This window comes from Amborella trichopoda, chromosome 3 (assembly GCF_054954075.1).
Source record: "Amborella trichopoda isolate Santa Cruz 75 chromosome 3, AtrichopodaSantaCruz75HAP2 v2.0, whole genome shotgun sequence".
Taxonomy (NCBI): Eukaryota; Viridiplantae; Streptophyta; class Magnoliopsida; order Amborellales; family Amborellaceae; genus Amborella; species Amborella trichopoda.
Genome location: NC_142338.1, coordinates 52,778,865 through 52,804,608, shown reverse-complemented (window position 1 = coordinate 52,804,608; position 25,744 = coordinate 52,778,865). Strand labels below are relative to the sequence as shown.

The 25,744-nt window shown below is 39.9% G+C and overlaps 1 protein-coding gene across 1 annotated transcript; it reads left to right on the top strand.

Annotated features, from left to right (window-relative positions):
* Positions 1-3,309: 3,309 nt before the first annotated feature.
* LOC18429274 (TNF receptor-associated factor homolog 1b) lies at positions 3,310-25,744 on the top strand. Its single transcript, XM_006838560.4, has 12 exons — positions 3,310-3,412; positions 3,503-3,779; positions 7,179-7,290; positions 7,451-7,539; positions 7,642-7,710; positions 7,824-7,953; positions 11,089-11,247; positions 11,449-11,800; positions 17,959-18,071; positions 21,023-21,170; positions 22,629-23,225; positions 23,832-25,744. Exons 2-12 carry the CDS (start codon positions 3,626-3,628, stop codon positions 25,317-25,319), a joined length of 3,411 nt encoding a protein of 1,136 aa, XP_006838623.1. The 5' UTR covers positions 3,310-3,412; positions 3,503-3,625; the 3' UTR covers positions 25,320-25,744.

Genomic DNA, 25,744 nt, shown 5'->3' with positions numbered 1-25,744 from the left:
AGTATAATGCAACAATTTTCAAAAAACATATTAGGGCCATTTGTTTGATCCAAAATTTGACATATACATTATTTTTATTCTAATGAACAATCACAAAAAAGAAAAATTAAAAAATACAACCTAAAAAGTATTTTTAAGCCCAATTAACATAAATCGTCCATTTTGATAAGATGCTTAGATCTAGGCCTTAGAATGATTTTTTTTTTCAATTTTTTTAGATGACTTTATTATCATTAGATAAACAATGTTCAAATAAAAAAAAATGATTTTGAGTTTGGAAAAGTTAAGATCTAAAAATTCACCAAATGAATGGTCTAGATTCATTGTTGGATGACTAATTTTGACCATATCTAGGGTTTAAATTGAACTTCTTTTTTTGTTTATTGAACATTGAGATGGAGAGAGAGAGAGAGTGAAAATTTTTGGGCCATACAAATACCACAAACATAGTTTTATATAAGTGTTGTTGCATTATACTATGATACATCCGTTGCATTAGATCGTTGCCCTAAAAAAATTGATGAGGTGGAGCAAACTGACCTTTTAAACTATCAAATTAGCTAATAAATTAAAGTGAAATTTATTAGCAATTAACTATTTAGCATTTTTTCTATTTTAATTGATTTCAAAATCCCATCAAAATACACATGATTTTAACTTAGGATAATAGAAAAAATAAGATAAAATATTAAATAGTTGAAATATGAGGTGTATTTTGATAAAATTTATCTAAATTAAATGATTTGAACCCCCCAATATTTTCCAAAGTGCTTTAACTTTCTCAATAAAATACCCATGGTTGTTTGTTTAACAATTCGGGTATAACATACGCATGGTTGATACCATGGCCACATTTTGCACGCACATGGCAAAGTACAACGAGCTGTGTCAGTTGTGTAAAGAAATATCTATAAAGGCGCAAAATACAGTGAAGTAGTTCTACGTAGAAGGGGACTGGGATCGTGGTGATAGCACTCCCCATAACTCAATTACACGTTGTAGCTTCCATTCTTATTGTCAGCTCAAAAACCACTGCCTGTATTTCCCACTGAATTACCAATAAAATATATAATAGATGTGTCAATTGGGTTTGACCGAACATGGCTTAGGTCAAGCTTTATGAGATCTGGAACCTAACTAGGTCTTGGTTTGGTTTTGATTTGTTGGAGTTATGTTGGGGTCTGAAATGGGCTTGGGCTGACCTCGTTTTATGAATATATACAGGACAAGGCTGATCCAATATGTATGGACATCAATGCTACAGTGTTGCAATCTTGGTCTGAGTGCCACATACCTAAACCCAACAAGGTTTGGGTCCATGGGCTTGACTTGGTTAAAGTTCGGATTAACGACCCGACAGATCTCCACTTGAGTTGGTTAAAGTCGGAATTAGCAACTCGACCCGATTGCAGCCCCTACGAAATGCAAGTCGTATTACACTCGACTGCACGAGATTCCTCGATGTGGTCCTAGCTACTAAAAGGCTATAATTCACATGCTCGTTTGATACCTCAAGTGACAAGGTGTTTTGGAACTTTTGATGTGCTTGCTACATATGCCGGCTTTTTTCTTTTTGTGGAATAGGGGGAGGATTTTTCTTGGAGATGAATATTGGGCAACCAATAAGTCTATCAAGCCGGATCCAAATCGCTTGGCATTTGGCTTCCTTTCGAGTAATTTGTAGTGCCAAGACTTTATAATTCCGCATCTCAAATCTTACTAAAATATATGGTTTTGATGCTCAAAAACATGCAAAAACAATTATTTTGAGCTCGACGATTACGGAAGAGAATAAAAATGAATGTTAAGCCCAAAAAATAGTCTATATTGTAATGTATATTTTGAAATTCATGGTTCTGCACTATTTTGGACATTCAATTTTATATTAGGGGGGGTGAAAATAGTTTTACTGGGGATATACCCAAGATGGATGTCTCAAACCCTAACGAAGTGGAAGCAATGTTTTGAAGTCACTATAAATGTTGTGACAATGTACCAAAGAAGCCAAAAAATGTGTTGGTAACCATTTATTTATCTATTGCAAAAAAACACATGTTCATGGTTTCAAGCTTAAATTAAACCCAGTGAGTCGAAAGGAAATTATTGATCATAATTCTAGTTGGATCTCTACCTCTCAGTGTGATTACATGTTTAAATTATGTTGATGTGGGGAATGAACTCGATCACTTGGACAAAGTGTGCATTATTGTTCTCTCCGTGGTCCCTGTCGTTTACTTTTAGAAATCAAAGTGTTGTCATTTACTTTTAGAAATCAAAGTGTGAGAAATCGTATACTTACATTCAAATATCCTCAAGCGAAAGACCCAAAAGCTGCATAACATGGATGCGCATGTCCCTGATTTTTTTAACATGTCGAGGCAGTGGGATACGACACATGTGTCAAGAACTTTAATAACCTAGATACTTATATTCATATCATTGTTTTTAATATTTATAATTAAAATTTCACTAAAAAAAACACTTAATGTCACTCATAATTATGCCTCACTATTCTTCAAATAGTATACGAATGTGTCGTATCTAGAAGGCATATATTAACGCTTATGATACTCTTATCTTAATGAATCCAAAGTTAATACGAGTATATGTATTCGTGTAACATAACTTCACATGTATTAAGCGACATTGGGATACAAAACATGTGCCAAGAACTTTAATAACCTAGATACTTCTATTCCCACTATTGACGTGTCAATTTTTTAAAATATTTATAATTGAAACATCATTATAAAAGTACTTAATGTTACCCATAATCTTATCTTGTTATTCTTCAAATAACATGGTAATGTGTCATATTTAAAAGGCATATATCAGCGTTTCTAACGCTTATCTTAATCAATCGAAAGCTAATACACGTATCTATATTCATGTAACATAACCACATGTACCAATAAGCTTACACGACTTCCTTTCTTCTAATTTTCTCCTTCATTTTGAGCTATTTAAGTCTCATAGGAAAAAAAGAAAGAAGAAAAAAAGAAAAAAAAACGAGATGCGTTTGAGCACGAACTCTTCATTCTGCAGCGCTCGTGTGTGGTCTTAGTAACGTATTCGTCCTTTTTTTTAAATGTATATATTCGTACTTTTTTTTGGGTAAAAGAATCCAAGTCGACGAGGGGGCTAAATAGCCGAAAAGGTTTAACTTCAATGAATTATTTTAAGAGAGAGACAGAGGGGTTACAATTTCATACCCTTTTTTTTTTCCTGGCTTAGAGGGAGAAAGAGGAGAGAGAGGAGAGAGAAACCCTTGCATAAACATAATCTTGCGGCCCTTTCCATTTCTTCCCTGGCCTGGTCTTTCCATCGGGGGGGTTTCACGATTCATCACCTGCAACAGTCAATCCATCCATACCCCCTCTCTCTCTCTAGCTGGGGTTTTGATTGGTACTAGGTATTGCATCCCAATCCTCTTCTCTCTATCTAACATGTTATTCGCTTTCCTTTTCATTGGGCGTGATAGAGCGGCGGTGTTCTTTTCCAGGTGAAGTTGGGTTTTGGGGTATCATCAAAATCGGATAGATTGAGTTAGAGAGAGAGAGAAAGGTTCAGAGGACAGAGGGAGTGAGAGGAGGGAGGGAGTGCATATCGGGTTCAGGGAGAGAAAATGGCTGGGAGCTTGAGCGAGGATAATGGGTCGGATTCGATCTCTGTTCGATGCCAATCAGGTGATTCGGAATGGAGATCTTGTGAACAGGTCGAGAATGGAACGCCATCGACTTCCCCTGCCTACTGGGACATTGATGATATGGAGGACACCGGTATGTGCTTTCTTCAATTTATCTATCCCTTTCATCGTCCAGATGTTTGTTGTGAGAAAGTATTCTCTCTCATGACGCTCCTGTTACCAAAAGGCAGGCCTTTCTCTCTCAAACCTCGGTGTTTGTTCAGGTGTGCCTTTTTTTTTTCTAGGGTTTAGCTGATTGTCTAATTCCGAGCTGCATGTGTTTATTAGCACTTCTTTATTTTGGGAACTATCTTTTTATTCTTTTTAATCTTGCCAGAATTATTATTGCTGTGCTCCTTGTCTCTCTCTGTCTCCCTCCCTCTTGTCTGAAAAGTTTTGGCTATTGTCGAGCTATGAGAACTGAAAACAAAAAGGATGTTTTGGGTTAATTGAATTGAGTAACTAGTGTAGTATTTTTATTGATGTCTAAGGGTTTATGCACATTTCATCAGGTGAATTGGCTAAATTTTAAGAAATTTTTTGTGGTAATCGCTCAATATTTATCCTAGAAAGTTTAGAGTAGCAGCCTTTGTGATGATTGTTGAGGAGGCCATTATATGCTCGTTGGCTTTATAAATTAATACCTATAGTTGCAACCGAAAAATTTGAAACTTGACATGGCTACTGTTCGGAATGCTTGGTTAATTGCCCTTTGATTCTGTCGGTTCCCATTTATTTATCTCGTGTCATATTTCTTTATTGCGTGTCAACCTATCTTGTGGGGCTTGTGAAATCCTCTTCACATGCACATCAATTTTCTTAATTGCCTAAAGTTGGTTAAGTTGAGGCTTGTCATGCTTATTTCAAACAGAATTTCAAAAAATACTTGAATATAAATCCTCTGGTACATTCTAGTGATAAAAAAAAAATGATTCATACATTAGGAACACGTTGGGACTTTCAATGTGAGAAATGGGTCATGGTTAAAGAGTCTGGGGAGGAATCATTGGATTTTGCTCCTATAGCTCGAGTCATAGTAATCTAACACACTCTCTCTGTATGACAACGCACGTGAACTAGCAGCCCCTATCAACTAACCTACAAGCATGAACACCTCCCAGTTTAATAACTGATGTCGTGTTTGATGGCAGTAATGCTAGTGAAGGGGCTGGTTCTCTCAAATATCTATGTATATCATTATACCCCAGTTGTTATTTTGATATACCCCGGACTCGTTAGAGCAAAATAAAGCAAGGTGCTCATCTCATACTTGTCTTTTGCCAATTATATGGTCATAAGAACTAAGCTGTCTTTCTGGTGAGATTTTCCATCCATTTTTAGTTTTAGATACCTCAGATTACTAAAGCAGGGATGAATATGTATATATATAAGGGAAAACTGTGCGTCATCTCTCTTTAGGTGAGTGTGGGGGACGTCAACTTTTTAATTCTAATTCTAACCTTTGTCTTCAATTGTTCCCTTGTCATTAACTAATTGTTTTGAAATGCAACTATGTTCAACGGAGTGGATGTGCTATTTCTATTTTATTAAGGACAGAAATGCGACCATAGGTAATTTAGGGTCTATTGGAAACCTTAAGAGGAGCCTAGCATGTCTAAGCAATTTCATATCCCTCAAAGGTAGGATTTCGTTTATCATGGCCATCCTTTTCATCATTTTGGTGTACTTTGTCTCTCTGTCAGATGCCTGGTGGTGTAGCAGGTAATTTAGACTTCGGAGCATTAACATGGATAATTTTCTATTTAGGGGCTTTTGCAAGAGGCATCAGTTCAACCTTGTGAAATGTGAGGAGGTTTGTTGGCCTAAGAGGGTGGGTGTTTAGGGACCAGGGGATTGTTAGTAATCCACAGGGTTTCTCTTGGTAATTGGTTCCAGAGGCTAGGAGAGCAGGATAACTTTAGAATGGTAGCTACGAAATATGTCCTTAACACGTTTAGCTAGGAGTTGCCTAGAAGCTCTTCGGATTTGTTGGAATTGGGAGGGATGTGTGTTTATAGGGAGTTTGATAAAGTTATCGAACTAGTGATGGTAGACGGATGCCATATCGGTTTCTAGAATAATGTGGTGCAATAATAGGCCCCTTGAGACTGTGTATCCAGGACTTCATTTGCAGATTGTTGGGAGTCATGAATCATGATACCTGCATATCCTTTTGCTTTGAGAGAATTGGAGGAAGGTCTTTTGGTGCCACTTCTCCACATGAAACTCAAAGACACTGAAGTGGAGGGGCACTAAGTGAGTTAGTTCTCTTTAAGGAACTCATTGAGGTTTACAAATTGAGGACTGCTGCATATAAGAGGGTTTGGATTTGGGGGTGGAGTCATGTCGTGTCCTATATGAGGCCCTCATATTGAGCTATTGTGGTACTGTTCATTGATGATCGTCGCTCTCTAACTCAAACTATTCGGGGCCTTCTTGTCCTACAATCCTATAGAGGGTACACCATGTGGTTAGCTTGTTAGTTTGGAAAATATTTCACAAGGACTGCTTCGAGTGGGGATTTATTTTGTGTCCAATGAGGTTTAGTCCATGTATAATCTTCTTGTTTATTTCAGATATTGAACATTTGTTTGGTCTTTTCTGTGAAAGATATCTGGCTTTGACTGGGTGAGGCCTGTTTCGAAAGATATATTTTTGACGAATTGCCCTTAGATGCTGTTCCCATTGACAAGTTCGTATTCTTTTAAAGGTGTGCTTCCTTTCTACCTTTTGGGGCAGTTAGGAGGAATGCAATTGCAGCAATTTTCAGATGGGTCAGGACAAGGAAGTTGTGGTTTCTTGAGAGAATTTGAGATTCAGTTACTATCTTGGTCTCAGCTTGGTTTGTTTTTTGGGGCCATAGTCCAATCAACTTACAAAGGCACTAAAAGATGGTGGCCACTGCTTATCCTCCACTCCTCCTATGGATTGCCTTTATTGAGATGGACAGGGCCTTCTCCTTAGTTCTTTCGAGGTCAATTGTGATGCTTGTTGGTAGGGCAACACATGTCTAGGATGGGTAGGAGGTTTTCTCCTGGATTATCAAAGGTGGATGGTGAAGTCCCTCTCAAGTCCTTAGGTTTGTGTGCTTCCACAGAGGCTGAGGTGTTGCGCTTCAGATAGATGCTGGTATCTGCCCTCTTGCCCCCACCACCCTACTTTAGTTGCCTGGGACTACTTGAATTTGATAAAACGGCCCATAGAGATGCATTTATCTTTTGGTGCGTGATGAACATTTTCACTTAAATTCATGAGCTTTGTGACTAGTGGTCATCTCCTTGATGTTCCTAGGGTGGGAAATGGGGCATCGTCTACTATGCTTAAGTTTGGAGTGGATCAGGGGGGGACTCTAGTTAGGAATAGCACTGTTTTCTGTCAGTTAGGTGTCTCCTCCTTGATGGTCTTTAGTTGTATTGCTGTTTCTTTTTCTGTTGCCTCCTTTTCCATGTTAGTCAATATTGACAATGAAACCACGAATGTGATGTTTGTGCAGGTCCCAAGCCATCACAATTATATGGAAAGTTCACATGGAAGATAGAAAACTTCTCACAAATCAGCAAAAGAGAACTCCGAAGTAATGCATTTGAGGTTGGCGGGTTCAAATGGTAAGCTTTTAACTAGGTGGTTTTGGAGTCTGTATACACTTTCTGCATTATTTTGATACCAACTTGCTTGCATTATTTTGATACCAACTTGCTTGCAGCTCATAATTAAATTGTTCTATATTTTGCTTGCAATGAGAGGTTTGATTGAATACATGTGCAGGTATATTCTAGTGTATCCCCAAGGCTGTGACGTGTGCAACCATCTCTCTCTATTTCTCTGCGTTGCTAATTATGACAAGCTTTATCCAGGTGTTCCATATAGATAATGGCATCAGTATTAGTCTGGCTATTTTGTGCTATGAATATGTATGTCCTACTGTTTTGTTTCTTATTTTCTTTTTTGGTTGGTAGGATGGAGTCATTTTGCACAATTTACAATCGCTGTGGTGAATAAAGATCCAAAGAAGTCCAAGTACTCAGGTAAGTTATGAAATATGAAATGATCGTGTATTAAGTGGTGGCAGAGTGATCTTGCCTGGTTAGTTGTTGCTTTTGAGTTTTCTCTTTTTGTCGACTTTTGGGAATTTTCGTAGATACGCTGCATCGCTTCTGGAAGAAAGAACATGATTGGGGATGGAAGAAATTTATGGAGTTATCAAAAGTGTTGGATGGGTTTATTGTTGGAGACACTCTAGTGATCAAAGCGCAAGTTCAGGTGATAAGGTATGCATTTTTTTTCTGTTACTAATGGCGTCATTTTATTTATTTTTGACAAGTAAATTAACCTGTTTAAGTGTGTTGTGTACTCTTACTTAGTAAATTCTGTGCACTTATCCCGAGCAGGATCCTGTGAAATAACTAATACGTGAATCCTCTCTACCTTTTTCTCATTCTGCCTTCTACATTTTAAAATGTAGGCATATCAGTCCTTCCAGATGTTCCAATAATTGCAGAAATTCCTCTAGGGGTGGAAACAACAATCCCAACTGCTTAAGATGCTGGCATCACCCAGTTAATGCCTTGACAATGCCAGCAACTGACAAAATACCGCCCATTTCTGACTGAATTCGAACACCAAATTAGACTCCCTGTTTCTCTTGAAGCACTCCTTCATCTTAGCTTCGATGTGCACCAATATCTTGGAGAAGAGCAAAATAGACTATTTAATCCTTCTTTCTCGCCAACCATAATCTTTAACTGTCCCATACCCGACCCAGATTCTAAACCCCTCACTGAAGATTGAACCCATCACATCAATACCCCGTCACAACCCCTACCCTGGTTCCTCACACCCCAACCATTCTCTGCCTCCCATATTTGTCCTGGGAAATCCTAATTCACCATGCAACCTTATCAACTGAGAGTCTCCTACTTCATTTGCCAAACAAACATTTATTGACTATTGAAGAAATGTAAGACTTTGTTTTTGAATAGCTGTAACTGTATGAAGAATTGCCCTTCTGTTTCAGGCGCACAACGCGGAGATGTAACTAAAAATCTTCCTGCTTTCGGTAGTACTAAAAAGAAAAAGGAAAGAGAAGAGCCAAGATTCGGGAAATGTTTACTTAGAATAGATTAGTTCCATTTGTAATCAGTCTCCCAATCCCATTGATTTCTGGTTGCTTCTCATCCCTCCATAACTAATGAACGGGAAATAGACATAACTCCCCCTTCGGAAGGGATGGGGCCCAAAACCTCCCCTCCCTTCTGGTAAGGATGCCCACACACCTTACTTTTTCTTTTAAAACCAAGAACCCCTCACCGTACTCTGTGAAGGGGGCTCCTATTTTTTCTACCAAGATTGCCCATTGGGTCCCTTTATCATTCATCTCTTACCCTTTCACTCTCTAACTATATGGCCCCTCTCTCTGTGTACCTTCCTCTCCCTAAACATTGGGTCCCCTCTATCTCTCTCTCCTTGTGCCTTTCTCTTTTTTTAATCTATTAGATATTGGTAACTTTCTCTCTCTTCTTTAGATCTGTTATGGAGAGGATTTGGGCCTTTTTGAATCTTCCTCTTTCCTCTTCAAAGAGCTTCTAACTATTACTTGGGCCTTTCTTGCTGTTGGTTTGGATTGGAAGAGAAGTTTTTTCCGTTGCACCTCAAACTGAAGAAGAGGAATAAGATGAAGCTACAACACTGTTTCTTGTAGGCCTGATTGGAAAAGCACCAAAAAAATCCAGCACCATGTAACATTACATCTCCAGCTTATGAGCCCAATCATTTTGTATTCAAAGAAGACCAAGAAAATGATGAGAAAGAGAAGCGATGAGAAAGAGAAGCATTGAGAAAGAGAAGGGCTACAGATGCAAAAAATCCTACGAACCCAATCATTTGTGAATTCAAAAGAACAAAAGGATTATGAGAAAGAGAAGACTTGAGAAAGAGAAGATTCAAAAAGTTGAGGGAGAGCTCACATATGGAGGAGGGTGAGGTCTTTTGCCCCTATTTATTGGTGGGGGGGGGGTTTCATGTCATTTTCCCTTGACAAAACAAGCATGATGCTGACATGCTTTTTCACGCTACAAACGTCTTTTCTGCTTTCTAAGTCCTCACGTTTTTGAGTTGCAATGGGGATAACGTGTTCAATATGTTCCTGTCATGGAGACCTGCCAAATATTTCTTAATGTTTCCTTGAGGGCCATGGCCATCCTCTCCATGGTTTCTGTGTTTGTTATGGTATTTTGATGCTAAAACACATTAGTCTTGCATGCCTGAATTTGTAGGACTTTCTTTCATCATCATCATCAAAGCCTTTTCCCAACTAATTGGGGTTGGCTACACGACACCTGGTCCTCCATTCTGCTCTATTAAGGCCCATACAAGTGTGGCTATAAGCCCCCATATCTTTTTTCACTACTTCTAACCCCTTTTGAGCCTACCCCTTGCCCTTTTTGAACCTTTCACTTGATCTAACTCGCACCTCCTAACAGGTACTATAGTGGGTCTGCACCACACATGGCCAACCCACCTAAGTCTACTTTCTCTTGTCGCCTATTAGTGTTGTACCTAAATTCTCCCTAATATTTTCATTTCGAATTCTATCCTTTATTGTCTTGTCACTCATCTATCTCAACATCTTTATCTCAGCTACACTCATTCTATAGGTATCTTGTTTCTTGACTGCCCAACATTCCGCCCCATAAAGTAAAGCTGGTCTCACAGCTATCCTATAGAACTTGCCCTCTAGCTTCATTGGTATGCACATTCTTTTTGTATCTACAATCGTCAATATTTCGGAAATCACCTTCAAATAATCGCTTCCTTCTTTTTTGAACTATTAATATAGAGCAGTGGACATCTTGCTGCACAAAGTGCAGATTTCAGACTGATGGAGAGGTATATGAGAAGGAATGAGTGAAGTTTGTAATACCATTGAGGAAGGATATGGTGTCCTTTTTGTGAGATTCTTATGTATTTTTGTTCTGAATGGGTTTAAATGATTTGGAATTGATGATTGGTTTATCTTTTGTAAGATAATTTTATATAGTGAGAAGACACCCTAATCAGATAATTTATTCTTTTGACGTCTTATTGATTAGGTTACTTTTTGGTTGAATTGCATTTATTCTTTTCAAGGTGGTGAAAACATATCCCATAAATAACAGATTAATACTCCTCAACTGTTTTTGAGCTGTCTGTTCTTAGAGCTTGGGAGGCTTTTAGTTCCTTAGAAGGGAACTGGTTACTTACTGTTAGTATTTTCTCTGATATAACCTTGATGAAGATATGCCTGCTACATTAATTATAAATAAAGAAGTGACTATCTTAGCCTATCATTTTAGGTTTTTGCATCTCATATAGACTGATTTCACCTTTATGATAAGCTTCTCCACCTTGGTTTTTGTATATTTCAGGGAGAAATCAAATCGTCTGTTTCGTTGTCTTGATAGCCAATATAGGCGAGAACTTGTTCGTGTATATCTGACAAATGTAGAAGGTATATGCCGACGTTTTGTTGAGGAGAGGCGGGGCAAGCTTGGGAAGTTGATTGAGGATGAAATGAGGTGGTCAAGGTAGTCTCTGTTGTGTTAATTGTAATTTAAACTTTGTCAACTTATGTATGATGCAAATCACCTGCCATTATATTGGAGAACACGAAAGACTAGTAATATTATTGTATTTGGTTTAGTTCTATTACTTATTTATAGCCATCTCCATGTCTTTCATGCTTCCTAAGGCTGATATGAGTTTTTAACTATATGATCTGTGTGCAGCTTTCGTGCCTTTTGGTTGGGAGTTGACCAAAATGCTAGGCGCCGAATGTCAAGAGAGAAAGCAGATGTAATCTTGAAAATAGTTGTGAAACACTTCTTCATAGAGAAGGAGGTCACTTCTACCCTGGTAATGGATTCTCTGTACAGTGGTCTATTGGCTCTTGAAGACCAGAGTAAGAATAAGAAGGGTTGGACAAAATTGGTGGAGCTTGAAGAGACACCATCCCCAATAGTTCATAAAGAGAAAGATATGTTTGTTTTGGCTGATGATGTGCTCATTCTCCTTGAGAGAGTTGCTACAGAGCCATTGCCTCCATCAAGAGATGACAAGGGTCCCCAAAATCGTACTAAAGTAAGCTAGAATATGAGAGATTCTGTGGTTGCATTTTTGGTATTTGCACAAAATATTTTCCTTCCATATAGCATATGTTTTTTGGTGGTTTTAGAGAACTGATAGTTATAATTATTTTAGAATGTCTGAGTTATCATGAATGTACTCTTGTTAGCTATGTCAACATTAAAAAAAAAAGAAAAAAGAAAAAAAAGATTGTATTCTAGTGAGCTCCTGTTTTTTTGATCGTTATCAAAATGTTTTGTTTTATTCTTCACAAAATTGATTTAAGTATAAATCCTTGGAATACACAGAATTGGGCCTGTTTACATTAAAGGAGACAATAGTCTCTGGCCTGATACCCTCTATACTTTAAATCAGTCACCACCAAGCTATCTTTCTCTTTTCCTGCTTTGGCAAGTGCATTAGCCTCATGATTTACTTCATGAAAATATGGTTAAAAATAACTTTCATACCTTTAATCCTTTCCTATTTTTCCTTAAAGACCTCCTAAAGCCTCCATGGCCATTTAACTTGCCTACGTCCCAAATTGATAAGGTCGCTAGAGTCTTCATCTGTAATCATTTCTTGCCTCTGCTGTTCCATACTTCTGATTCGATTTAACATCTTCCAAATCACTATCTTTTGGGGTACTGAATAGGTCACTATGTTTCAAAAAGCGGACCGCCCAGTGCCAGGGCGGCCGCCTAGGCGGTTCTGGGGGACCTGGGCGCATCAGCCAGGCCTAGGCGCCCCAAAAAAGCAGATATCTTTGGGCGCTTGGGAACCCGCTTAGGCAGCCGCCTGAACCCGCCTAGGCGGCCTCTTAGGGCCTGCGCCCCGCCTAAGGGCAGAAATGCCCCTCGTTGAGATTATTTTTGGGTCATTTTTTTAATACTAAAGGTGCCAAATTGTCGGTTTTAGTTTCATTTAAAACCTAAAACCCATTAGAGCCTATTTTAGAGAGAGAAAAACCCAATTTTTTATTATTGGACTGCCCAGGTTTTGGGCACCCGTCCGACCGTTGGGTGACCTGGACCCCCCGACCTCCCAGGTGCCGCCTAGCGCTTTTTGAAACACTGATAGGTCATTAAGACTCGGCCTTGACAATCTCTCAATATGCCGTCTATACCTGCCATTCCAGGTTTCTTTTAGAGCTTCTATCAAGTGGGACTGAAAGTCATCTACTGAGAGAACCCTAAACTCTTTTCTAATTTTCTCGCACTCGATAATCGAGCTTCTAACTTGCCTTGCAATTTGTGAGTCTCCATCCTATGACTCCTAAAGTATTAGTTGTTTCGTTCACCCCAAACTGTCCAAAGGATTGCGAGAATTGTTATTCACTATAATATCTTGCATCTACTAGGGATTTGTAGTGTATGCCACTCTGTTAGCAAATCAAAATGGAGCTGAGCTTGCCCATAACCATGTGTATTCAAACATCATTAACACAAAGGACTATAGTTCCATGGCCACCATATAGTTTCAAAATAAATGGTTAACATTTCTGCCTCCATTTGGTGCAAAAATAATTATTGTGCCTCTGTTAAATGGTGTATGGTGAGCTCTTTGCCAAGTTACCAACCATGTGAGGACCTGTTCTGAGGACCTTATCTTCTAACTCTGCTGTTAGGTGGATAAAGTCTTTTACTTTGTCTTTCCTGAAAATATATCTTAATTACCCCATATTAATTCATCCGCTGTCTCTTAATGAAGACTTGTGGCAATCAAATTTACAAATTCTCATGTTTCATCATCTTTCAAGTCTCAAGTTTGGTGTCAATACGGTCTAATGCCATTCATCACCCATCTTTTTCCTTTTTTTTTTGAATCTGTTAATGTTTGTATTGAAAGAAAAGGGTTACGAGTTACAAAAAATGGCAACCCACAGACTGGGTGCTGTATACAATGAATGATGGGCTATACAAGAAGAGAGAGAATCAGAAAAGCTATACATTCAATGTGGGCAACAAAATAGACACGGAACCAGGAGCTCAAAAGGGTGCCAAAATGGTTCCGGTGACTCATCTTGACTCGATTCTTCTTTTGCGAGTTCTCTGCTGCTGCGGGAATGACTTTTGTTTGAGGGAGCTCAACTTTAAAGTTTGGCCTTGTGCCAGGCGATGCTTCTATAAGATGTGCCTATCCCTGCAAAGATGGAATATTTCATCAAAAATGTGTGCTAGTTCTCCAGGGGCAGTCCAAGGAACCTGATGCCTAGGTAATGATGTTCTTGGAGTTGTCCTCAGTGATCAAAATTGTACTCCAGCTAGGATCTGTGTTCTTGAGACCTTTAAGAAGGGCTAGGTCCTTGGCGGTGGACGATGAACTTAGAGACGGAGAAGAGAGTCCGTCCTTCGTGGTCTCGGAAAATGCCCCCAATCGCAGCTGGGCCAAGGTTGCCTAGGGAGCAGCCATTGAAGTTTAGTTTAGAATAAGCAGGTTTGGGGGGTCTTCGAAGAGAAGCACGGGTGATATGGGTGGGCCTTAAGTATAGCATGACCTACTAATTTTGATGGAAATCTCTGTAAGAGAAGTTCTTGAAAAGATTGTGGGTTTTTGGCCAGAAAATGGCCGACTCTTTAACCCAGTCTCTCAAGGCATCTAGCGTAGCCTTTTCTCCTTGGAAAATCCTGTTGTTTTGCTCCATCCAGATCATCCAAAACATGGCCGCTCTGGAGGCCTGCCATAGAAGAATACCCAACTTCAACCAGGGAAGCATGTGTAAAGTTCTGAAGAGGTGTGGGACAAATCTCGGGGTCACCCATGACCAGTTGAAGAGTTGCAAAAGCGCCCTCCCCTGCCTGCAACACCAGAGAGCCCATGCCACCTTGCAGTGGATGGAGAGGTGGCCATTGGTTTCTGTCTGCTGTGAACGTGGCACATGTGTTTGGAATGGGCATTCCCCTATTTTTTTTAGCTGTTTCATAGTCAAGGCTCTTTCAGATAGAGTGATCCAGTTGAAAACTTGGATTTTAGGGGGAATGAAGTGGAGCCAGGCCCTAGAGGTGATCGAAAAAAAAAGGGGGGAGGGGGGGGGGGGGGTGTGGTGGTGTGAGGCAGGAAGAGTTGGTGACACATGGCACTTGCGGTAAAAGGAGGAGACCAAATGATCCTATCCTCCCCCTGTTTTTTTTCTTTTGGGTTTTTTTTTTTGGGGGCTTTTAGGGTTGGGGGCGCGGAGGCAAATGGTTTGAAGGAAGGACATGGGGAGGAAGACATCCATTTCGTTATCCGCTAGAGGCCTCCTAAACTTCCAAATTCTTGAGGAACCCATGGTCTCATGGTGGTTGGTAACTGAGCCTTGGTAGTTCTGGGCAAGGGGAAATAAGTTGGGGAATCGCTCCTGTAGAGTGGTATTGCCTCTCCAGATGCCCGATCAAAACTTGACTCTATTACCTGCACAGACCGGAATATGATGTTCTCTTTGAAGGGATTTAGGCTGCAGAGGATGGATCTCCATGTTCCTGAGGGTCGGTCGCCAGTGCTGCAAAATGGCAGCCATCTGAGGATTGAACGTGGTATTTGTGGTGGAAGACCTCTTGCCACATGTTGTTCTCTTGAGTGGCCAAGCACCACCATCATTTTCCTAGAAGAGCCAGATTGTTCCTTTTGAAACTACAGATACCTAGTCCCTCCAAGGTGTTTAGGCAAACATGCTCTGTCTCACGATATAAGATGGTCTTTCTTGCTTCCCCCTTCATCAGGCCATTCCCCCTTCATCCGGCCATAGCATATTTCTCGTCAGCTGCTCGAGGTGATTAGCTACCATGGAGGGCATCTACAATAGCGATGTCTAAAAGATGGGGACGTTGGAGAGGTTGCTTTGCTTAGGTTGATCTACCCGGGGAGGAGAGGAAGCGGCCCTTCCAACCAGTGAGCTTCCGGTCGAATCTGTCTTTGATGTGGCTCCATTCCATTGTTTGGGCTGGTCGATTTAGAGGGACGGTAAAGAGTCGATGAAGCATCCCCATCGGTCGGCAGGGTTGCTGATTGTTTGGGCATTAGAAGACACCTCGATCATCTTAGATTTGGCCATGTTTACCCTGAAGCCAGTGGCCAGCTCGAAGCATTTTGGAGCAGTAGAAGAGGATTGACCTGCTGGTGGGTCGCTCCATGAAAGAGGAGGGTGTCGTCCGCATACTGGAGGTGGGATCATCGGGCTTGGTTCCTGATATTGTAGCCTTCTAGCAGACCATGTTGATACATCCTAACTATGATTTGCTCAAGACTACACCAACAATGGCAAAGACGAAAGGGGAGAGAGGGTATTCTTGTCTGAGAGACTGAGACCTCTAGAGGAGGGGAAGAATTGTTTGGGTGAGCGATTGATGAGGACAAAGAAGAATGGATTAGAGATACAACCTTAAATCCAGGCCCTCCAACGATCACCAAAGACATCCTATGGAGTGTTTCGTCGAGAGTGGCCCAATCGACATGGTCGTTGGCCTTCTGCCAATCTAACTTTATGATGACCACACTCGGCACCTTGGAGAGGTGTCTTGACTGAAATCATTCATGGGCCACAAGGTCTCCATTGAGGATCTGGTGGTCTATGACGACAGCCCCCTGGTGTGGAGATATGATCGAACCAAGTACCTTTGAGTCTTGAGGCAAGGACGTTGGAGAGGATCTCATATGTGCTGTTAATTAAACTAATCGGTCTGAAATCCTCGAGTTCTTTAGCCCCCTTGACTTGGGATGAGAGCAATAAAGGTTGCGTTCATGGCTTTGTGGATGACTCGTAGTGTAGAATTCCTCCAGAAAGGAAAGCAGGTCAGGTCGAATTGAGTCCTAGAAGGTTTTGAAGAGGGCTACCGGATAGCCATTCGACCCCAGGGCTCGATCCTGCCCAAGATCTTTGATGGCCTTGAGAATCTCCTCTTTGGAGAAGGCTCTCTTTAGCCAGACTGCTTTTCTTGTGGGGGATAGATCGGAAGGATAGGTCTGCCATCAATGGCTTGGGCCAGAGGAAGCCATAAAGAGCTTTTTGAAGAAATCGAGTGCCAGCACTGCAGGGTATTGTGTTCCAATTGAAGTTCCTTCTGTATCGACCAAATTCTTGCCCTCTTTCCATTCCAAATGAAGGTTTTGTTGGAAGATCTATTCTCAATCCATATTTTAGAGAAGCTTCCTTGTGTTGGATAATCCTCAATTCAAAATATCATATGCTCTTGCAAGTATATGTTCCCTTGGGTAAGAACCCATGCTAGGAATAATTTTAGGACAACAGGCGTTAGGAGTGGGAGCAGGAGCCTGGGATTGATCCGTGGCCAAAGCTCCCTACCTTAGGAGCGGCTGGGAGAGGCCTCCTATATGTACTGTATGTGAATGGGAGAACTTTCGTAGTGCTCTTTATACTACACACAAACATGCACACATTATATTATCTTAAATTAAGAAAATCATAACTGCACAGGAATGTTGCTTGTATCCTTATATGATTCAACAATAGCTACTTCAAATGCTGGACATTTCACTTAAGAGTATTTTGATTTGTTCATTTGATGCACATTTCCTATTTAAAGACTACGTTGATTGCAGTCTAATGTAAAACTGAGTGAATTGCTATTCTCATTTTTCGTAGAAATAAATTCCCTCAAACTCTTGTACATGAGTTCTTGACTTTGTTTTTCACCCGAAAATTTAACTCTTGTAGTTCCCTTGTTTTGTATCTCATAACTTTCTGCTTTTTTATCTGGTGTGAGAGGTTGGGGGAAGATGGTGGTTGTATGCATTGAAGGACTTTCATTTGACATTTATTAATCTGATAGGCAAGGATGGGTGGCAGATGCTTGATATCCATGTTTACAGTTATTATTTGCTCTTATTAAATTCTTTAAATTTGACTTCTAGCTCTCTAAAGAGTTCTACTGTGTTTCTAAGTGGTATACCTCATCTGTAGCTTTTTGGAGGCATCTCTCTCCCTCTCTTGTCTCTCTCTCTCTCTCAGTTTCTCTATCTACACACACACTCACACATACACGCACACATGAGACATTTCAAAGCACTTTCTGTTCTTCTGAAATACACACATACACTCACACATGAGACATCTCAAAGCACTTTATTGTTTGTCTGACACACACACACACACACACATACACACACACATGAGGCATCTCAAAGAACTTTCTGTTCGTCTAACAGTTTTGCAACTATTGCTTTGATGTTCTTAGGAAGGAAATTCTGGAGAGGACTTCAACAAAGATTCTATTGAGCGTGATGAAAGGCGTCTTACCGAGCTTGGAAGGAGGACAGTGGAAATCTTTGTCCTAGCTCATATTTTTAGGTAGCTAGAGCATATTATTTATATTCTATTTATCAAAAAAGTAAGCATTTACACGTTCCTCAGCAGCAATAGTTTGAACATTTAAGAGGATTAGGGTCCTGTTTGGGCAGGCTAACAAATCTAGCAAGAAATATATTTAGAATTATGTAATTTCTTTTGGGTAGAGTTGGGGTGTTTCAGTTGTATTTTCTTAATAAGCATGTTTCTAAAAAGGGACCTTTAACCCCCTCCTACCTTTTTAATTGTTCAAATTGCAATATTTCTCGTTTTTCTTTTTTGCAGTGACACCGTCATACAAACCCTAGAAAAGCTTCTCCTCTCTCTCTTTATCATCTGTGGACCCCTTCAACCCTCTCTCTCTCTCTCTCGACCTCCCTTGAACCCTCATCTTTATTTCTCTCTCTCTCTCTCTCGTGCTCTCTGTCATCTCACAAGTGGTTTAAAACACCTCACAAGTAGTTTAACATGGCATCCCAAATTCCATTTAGACGATTAGGTCATTTAAAAAGAGGAAAAGGAGAAATATTCTAATTTGGACAGTGAAATAGGTGGGGAGGGGGATAAACATCATTTTTCATACATCAGAGGGGGTTCATGGGCTTCTCATGGACATGAGGGTTTATTTGGCATCTCAATTCTAGAGAGGGGTTTATACGTCTTTTTATCAACTTTAAATGGTTCATCCAAATGTGGCCTATAAAACTACTTGTTTAGTATTGCTTCTTTCTGTTAGAGTTAGTAGCTTTTCTTTTAGTTTTGACTCTTGTAAGTCTACATTGATCATCATCTCATTTCAGTTACCATAATTGTTATAAATTACAAACTATGTATAATTACAAACTATGTATTTTAGCAACGTAATTTGAATGGAAGATTTCGTATATATTATGTGCTTGTGCACACACTGGTTTTTTTCTTCATTAATGGTTTTGTTTCTATTATTTTGGTTTGTTATTGTGATTTTTGTATTTTAATTTTTCTTTTTAATAAGTATTATACTTTTGAACAATTGATGCCTAATACTTTGAACTGAACTTACTTTGTTTGACTAAACGTATATTGATATGAGGAAACAGGCTTGGGTCAAGACGGTAGTGGCTAGGTTTTCATAGCCCAATGTCTCAAGTTCCATTCCTATGTAGCCTTGTCAAAAAAAAAAAAAAAAAAAATATATATTGATATGTTAGTGCATCTGTAAATAATTTTTATCTTCCCTAGGGCTTCTTAACAACTGTCGACCTTGGGAGGCATGTTAGCAAGTTGCTGCTTCAAACTATGATTGCATTATTTCGATGGGGTACATTTCTGGATGTGCACTGATGTATTCTTTCTGACAACAAGTGTGCATTTACATGAGCCTGACTTTTTGTATTATTAATGAATCTGTTTCTTTATGAGTTTCTCCATTTGTGTTGCTTAGGGGCCTTTCTCTATATCCAGAGAGGTAGTGGTAAGATGCCGGTCATGTTTGAGCATTACAGACCTGAAATATTCAAATTTTCAAACCTTATAGGACTACTGGTCCTGTTATTGAGATCTTAATTGCATTATAGGATTCCATTAGTGGTTTACTGTTTTTTTTCATTTTGGTTTACTCTTTTTTTTTATTTTGCAAATGCTGGTCTAGGATTAAGGATCGCAGGATAGGGATTTGTTTAATGTGTTGAACTTCGGATATGCCTTATTGGTGATTATAACCTTTAGCAACCAATGTCTGTCTCTAATTGGCGTTATTCCTTATGTATGGGTAACATTTTCGTTTTGGTGTGTCAGCCAACACACCTATTCTGGTGCATTTGCATTCCAAAATCGATTTTAGATATGGATTTTGGATCCAAAATTTCATAAGTCGATAATCTTGATCCCTACAATTATGAATTTGAAAAGAACCTCATAAGTAGTCTATGTTGAACTCCTTTTTTTTTTTATCCTTTCATTGTAATTGTTTGCAGATTGTCAGATCTGCGCTACTTTTGGAGCTTCAAATTCATGGAACTAAGGTGGAAATTCAGTGATTTAGGATGTGTTTCAGATCCTCAGTCCATTAAAAACCTGGCTGGACTCGTGGCCATCAATGCACAATATATATTTTCTTTACATATATGGGGAATGATCACTAGGAGCGCCCTTATGTGTGCCCTCCCCACCGTTGCAGTGATCACATAGGGTTCCACACTAATCAATGAGTGAAATGAGTGGACTCGCTGGATGATGTGGATCATCTCCCAGGATCAATCCAACAGGGGGGGCTGGGGGACACACCACTTGAGGGCCACTCACCTGATGTGCTCTCTAGTGTATTAGCCAAAAGATATTATACTCCCTTGGGAGTGCACTGTCCATTAACTCACTCGGGTAAAACCCCACTAGGGTTAATTTAGGGCTTGAAGAAATAATGTCTCAAGATTGAATAGAGACCATCCAATTTTTAGAGGGTGAGATCTTAAGTGTTAGAAAACTAAATCTCAATGTTTTGTCTTTTGAAAATAATCATCTTGTGCTTTTTAGGTGGTTTCCAATTTTTAGAGGGTGAGATCTTAAGTGTTAGAAAACTACGTCTCAATTTTTCTTCCTTTGAAAATAATCATCTAGTGCTTTTTAGGTGGTTCCTAAAATTTCAAATTCGAAAAATCTCTCAAGTAGGTCTCTGACAAAGGGAGTAAATGTAAACTATACTCCTGCAGGAGTATAGTATACTATTCGTGCCCAACATATTATGGCTATATTTGGGAATGTATGCCTAGATTTAATTATTAACAATAAAAGCTAAGTCACTTAATATGTACTTAGAAGATGTTTTCCTAGGTTTTAAGTGTATTTCATAATCCTAGTATTCCCTGGGGTACTTGTACTATGTGCAGTCTTTTATTTTGAAAGGTGATGCGCACTCTTGCACACTTTACTTTGATTTTCAACTATTCTTGCTACAATTAGTGGATTTCATGTTGCAGCCATAGGATTGAAGTTGCTTACCAGGAAGCTGTTGCTTTGATGAGGCAAGAGGAACTCATTCGTGAGGAAGAGGCAGCGGGGCAAGCTGAAATTGAGCACAAGGCAAAGCGTGGAGCTGAAAAAGAAAAACGATCAAAGAAAAAACAGGTCTAAGAAATTTACAAATGTGTACTTCCTTTGTTCTCTTTGATTATGCCTGCTCCATTAAAGTTGATAGGCTCTTGCTGTTGGATACTTCTGGCCAATCATTTGAAAAACAGATTGCTAGATTGGATTGTTCACCCACTGATACCATTCCGGATAACCAGTCTGGCAAAAAAGAAAAGAAAAAGGGAAAACAAATATGTATAATATATAATATAGGAATTTAGCAAATAACACACTTTGTTTTATAAGTTTGACTTCACAGTTACCAACTGTGAGGCTAGTGGTTCGAACCTTCAGTTTATTTTTCTTAAACATTTAAACCCAAGCTTAAAAACCATATATTAAAAACAATATCATCATCATCTAAGCTTTATCCCAACTATTTGGGGGGGCTCGTATTAAAAACAAAATAGTATGTTATATATACCATATGGTACAGTACATATAAACAATACAAGTTCCTATGAGGTTTTTAAACTTCGGACCTTACAGAAATGAGTCATTTATGCTGACCAAAATAGGCATCAATCCTGTGTGTTATAAGTTATGCCATATATGTATTATATCTTGTAGAGTAAATGAATTGGTGATCCTGATCCAGATCTAGCCCAAGTACTAGAACATTCTTGGGCAATCCCTATCCAGATCGGTGAATTTTAAATTTTCTATAGCCACTGGGTGGTGTTCAAGTATTTTCATAATAATGTGAATATATCCAACAATTGAAAAGGTACATGGCATGGATATTTGTAGGGTAAGTATGCAATAATCCAAGGGACTTTGGAGAAATCCCATCTATGTACCATGCCTTGTTCTTGTGGTTCCCACTATGCACTATCTTCCATCAGTTCATTGGATAGTGATGGCCAAATGGATTTTAGATTTTCTATAGCCACTGGGTGGTGTTCAAGTATTTTCATAATAATGTGAATATATCCAACAATTGAAAAGGTACATGGCATGGATATTCTGACTGGAACAGTTTAGGTGTAAAATTATCTGGAAGGATGCTAGCATTGGTTAAATCATTTTGAGATATTGGAAGTAGAGTTGATATTCTGTTTTGGATGTAAATATATGCCTGATTTTTATAAGGGTTTTAGTGTTGTAAGCCTTTGTCAACGTGTAACACACAGTTTGATTGGTGAGCCCAAATAAGATTCCAGCCAATGGCCTATGGTCCAGTCACACTTTATGCTTTTGATTATAAACATTAGTGCCTGGATTTGTTTGACAAATTACCAAATGCACCTTTGTTCATAAATAGGAAAAGTTGCTTCCATTTCTTATTTAACTGAATTGACCCAATTGATTGGTCATTCTATTCTTTATTCTGTGTAAGTTTCTTGGACAGTCCTTATCTTTTTTTTGTACTGTGACAGTGAAGTTTAACCCACTTTTTCACATACTCGTTAAGATTCCTTTAATTATCTTTATCACATATTTGTTCTTATACAGAGCAAACAGCGGCGGAGCAGTGGCAAAGGCAAGGATAGAGGAAGAGAAGAGAGGTCCGATGTGGTTGTGCAAGATAAACATAAGAGAGGAAAAAGCCCTCATGATGAAAGCTCGGAGGACTTGTCCCTGAAGCAGGTGCAGTCTATCCTTGAAAAATCTAACCTCCTGGAAGGGGAAGCCTCTGGTGTGTCAGACACAGGGGATGATGTGTCTGGTCCCCTTGGACCTGATATGGAAGATGGAGATGCTGGTCCAGTCAATTGGGACACCGATACATCAGAGATGCACAATGCTGCTGAATCCTGTTGTAGTAGTATCAGCTGCCCACCCACCCAAAATGGACAAAATGGGAAGAAGAACCGATCTGCGATGGATGATAGCTCCTCCACATGTTCTACTGACTCAATCCCATCTGTCGTTTCGAATGGACCATATAAGGGAAATTCATTGCAGCAACCCAAGAGCCAAACATCACCTAAGAGGTCATCGGATGTTGCTCGTGGTGGCAATGGTAGGGGTAGTGGGCCAAAATCAGAAGCTTCTCTTCCTTCTTTTAAGGATCGTTCAAACGGGCCTGAGCAAAGTCTACCTGATAAGGTAGAAGTGGAGTGTGTCAATGATACCAATAGAACCGCATTTACAGATTGATTATAACTTTTTGTTGATTAGCTATATTTTTTTCTTCGATGAAAAGCATATCGCCTGGGCCACTGAATACTGGTTACCATTTCTCAGCTACATACTGTTGGCAGCTTTTAGTCGCAGGTTTCAATGGATCACCAGTGTTTTAGAGATTTGCTTGTTTATCTTAACACACACGTGTTACATATGCGGCAGTTTGTGGGTTTTGGAAAAATAATGAAGTGATCATATGGCAGAAACTTCTCCTTTTACCCGTTCTTTTGGCTTTTGTTTTCTCCGTTCACCTCATCTCTTCCTTCTTTCTCTAAGGACTTGGAAGCAAGCCTTATCCCACTTTTGCCTAAGGCTCTGTCCTCTGAACAGGAACAATATCGTACTCTCATTTTTCAGTTATTTTTATTTTGAAGATTTTTTTTCCCAACTTTTCTAATTATTGCCACAATTTTAGTTTGGATTAGGCCTTCAGTATTGCATGCTGGCATAGAAGTTTACTGGATTTGGGCATTACACTTGCTTAAAGTAACAAAAGTTCTGATTCAATTTCTTTTGGGAATTAATCAGGAAGAAGCTGAACTTTCACGAAGTAAGCAGAATGTCAAGAACCGAGTTGATGTTGACATGGACAGGCCCTCGAAGCAACTGCAGAGAGCTGAAGAATCATCAACCCCCCATGAGGCCCCAACTTCAAACACACATGACACAAGGATGAGCACCACTCAGCCAAAGGAAGCCATTGCCACAGTTAGCTCTTCGATGACTGAATCGGTCGCGGTCAGAGACTTCATTGGTAACACCGCACCAACTCAACAACTGGTCTCTAAGAAACCAACCAAGGTGTCCCCTTCTGCATCTTCTGCTTCCCCATCAAACTTTCCTGTTGCTGGGTCCCACACATTAGCCTCCTCATCATTGTCAAGGCCTTTGAGTGCCCCTTTAATCCCAGGTCCAAGACCAACCACCACCACCACCCCCCCCCCTCCAGTTTCCTCTCTGGTTCAAAGTGTACCCCCATTGTCTCGCTCGGTTAGTGCATCTGGACGCTTGGGCATGGCCTTTGAGCCCCCATCATGTAGTAGCACCAACACACTACCCCTTCCCAACTCATACCGTAATGCTATTATGGGAAAAGCTAGAACTACTGGTAGTGGTGTCTTCCCTCCACCTATTTTCCCATCCCCATCATACCCATCTAACATGCATTATACCAATAATGCCCATGCCCATGCCAATGCCAATGCCAACGCCTCTTTAAAGGAGCAGCCTTCGCAAAGCGTTGTGGGGTCCACACCAGGGTTCACCTTTGGGACGGTCACACCTGAGTTGCTATTACATGAAAGTAACCCTTCAGTTCCTCCTCGATTGCAACAAGAGGATGGAGGTGGCATGTATGTGATGGAACCCCCATCCATCACCCATATGTTCGCCCATGCCCATGGTCATGGCCATGGCCATGCACGAGGGATGGGACCCATGCAAGAGCATCAGCACTATGGGGATGAGAGGCTATCATTGGGGCCCACAACTTCCTCCTCAGCTGATGACTTCCCTCATCTTGATATCATCAATTCGCTTCTCGATGAGGAGTATAACATGAACAAGGTGGCTGCTGTGAGTGCCATATTGCAGCGACCAAGCAATAATAGTGCACAAACCGTGAATCGGCAGCTATCAGAGCTTCATCAGACAGGTAGTTTGATGGGGAGCATGGATATGGCGGGCCCGTCCTCTCTCAACTATTGTGGTTTTGAGAGGAGGTTCTTGGACCAAGGGATCATGCACCGTAGTGCTTATGACCCATTGAATATGTTGATGGGTGGTGAGAGTGATGGGCATCATCAAGGAGCATACATGCTCCGTTCCTTCAGCCAGCCGGATAGACTAGGGCATCAATGGGGGGCTGTGGATAATCATCATCATCACAATCAGCTTCATCAGCTCTCTTCTACTATGACTATGGATTTGGATGGTTATCACCCCTTCTCCTCATCTATCGATGATTACGCTACTTTGAGTTGTGGGTACTCGATGTACCGGCCGCCTGAGCATTGATGCGAATCCTGACCGTCCATTCAAGTTATTGGTGATGGTTGGTTTTTTCTTCTTGATATTTAATAATGTATTTTGAGGAGGCTTGGCTTTCTCTCTGTGCTTTAAAGAGTGAGGTGTAATCCTGGTTCTCACAACAACAAAGGGCAAAAAGAGAGAAAAAGGAAAAGGAACACATTTTATAGAGTGAGTGTGCTGTTATCTTGGCCAGCCCTCTTTAATTGCGCTTTTATTTCCCTTTCTAATTGGCTTTTATTTCTTTGTTTCCCCCCTTTGTTCTATTATAATTTAGGTAATTTCTCACTTTCTAAATCTTCACTTGAAAAATAAAGAACCATTTCTTGTCAGTTTTTTAAGGAAGAATTGTATTGACAGGGTACTAATAGCCACTATTAGAAGTAATTATGGTCAAGACTATTGTTGTTTTC

Bases quoted from the DNA above. Each gene is read 5' to 3' on its own strand.
- LOC18429274 (XM_006838560.4), top strand. From the start codon at position 3,626: ATGGCTGGGAGCTTGAGCGAGGATAATGGGTCGGATTCGATCTCTGTT. The intron at 7,291-7,450 runs GTAAGCTTTTAA...ATACATGTGCAG, and splicing joins GAGGTTGGCGGGTTCAAATG to GTATATTCTAGTGTATCCCC. The intron at 7,711-7,823 runs GTAAGTTATGAA...GAATTTTCGTAG, and splicing joins AAAGAAGTCCAAGTACTCAG to ATACGCTGCATCGCTTCTGG.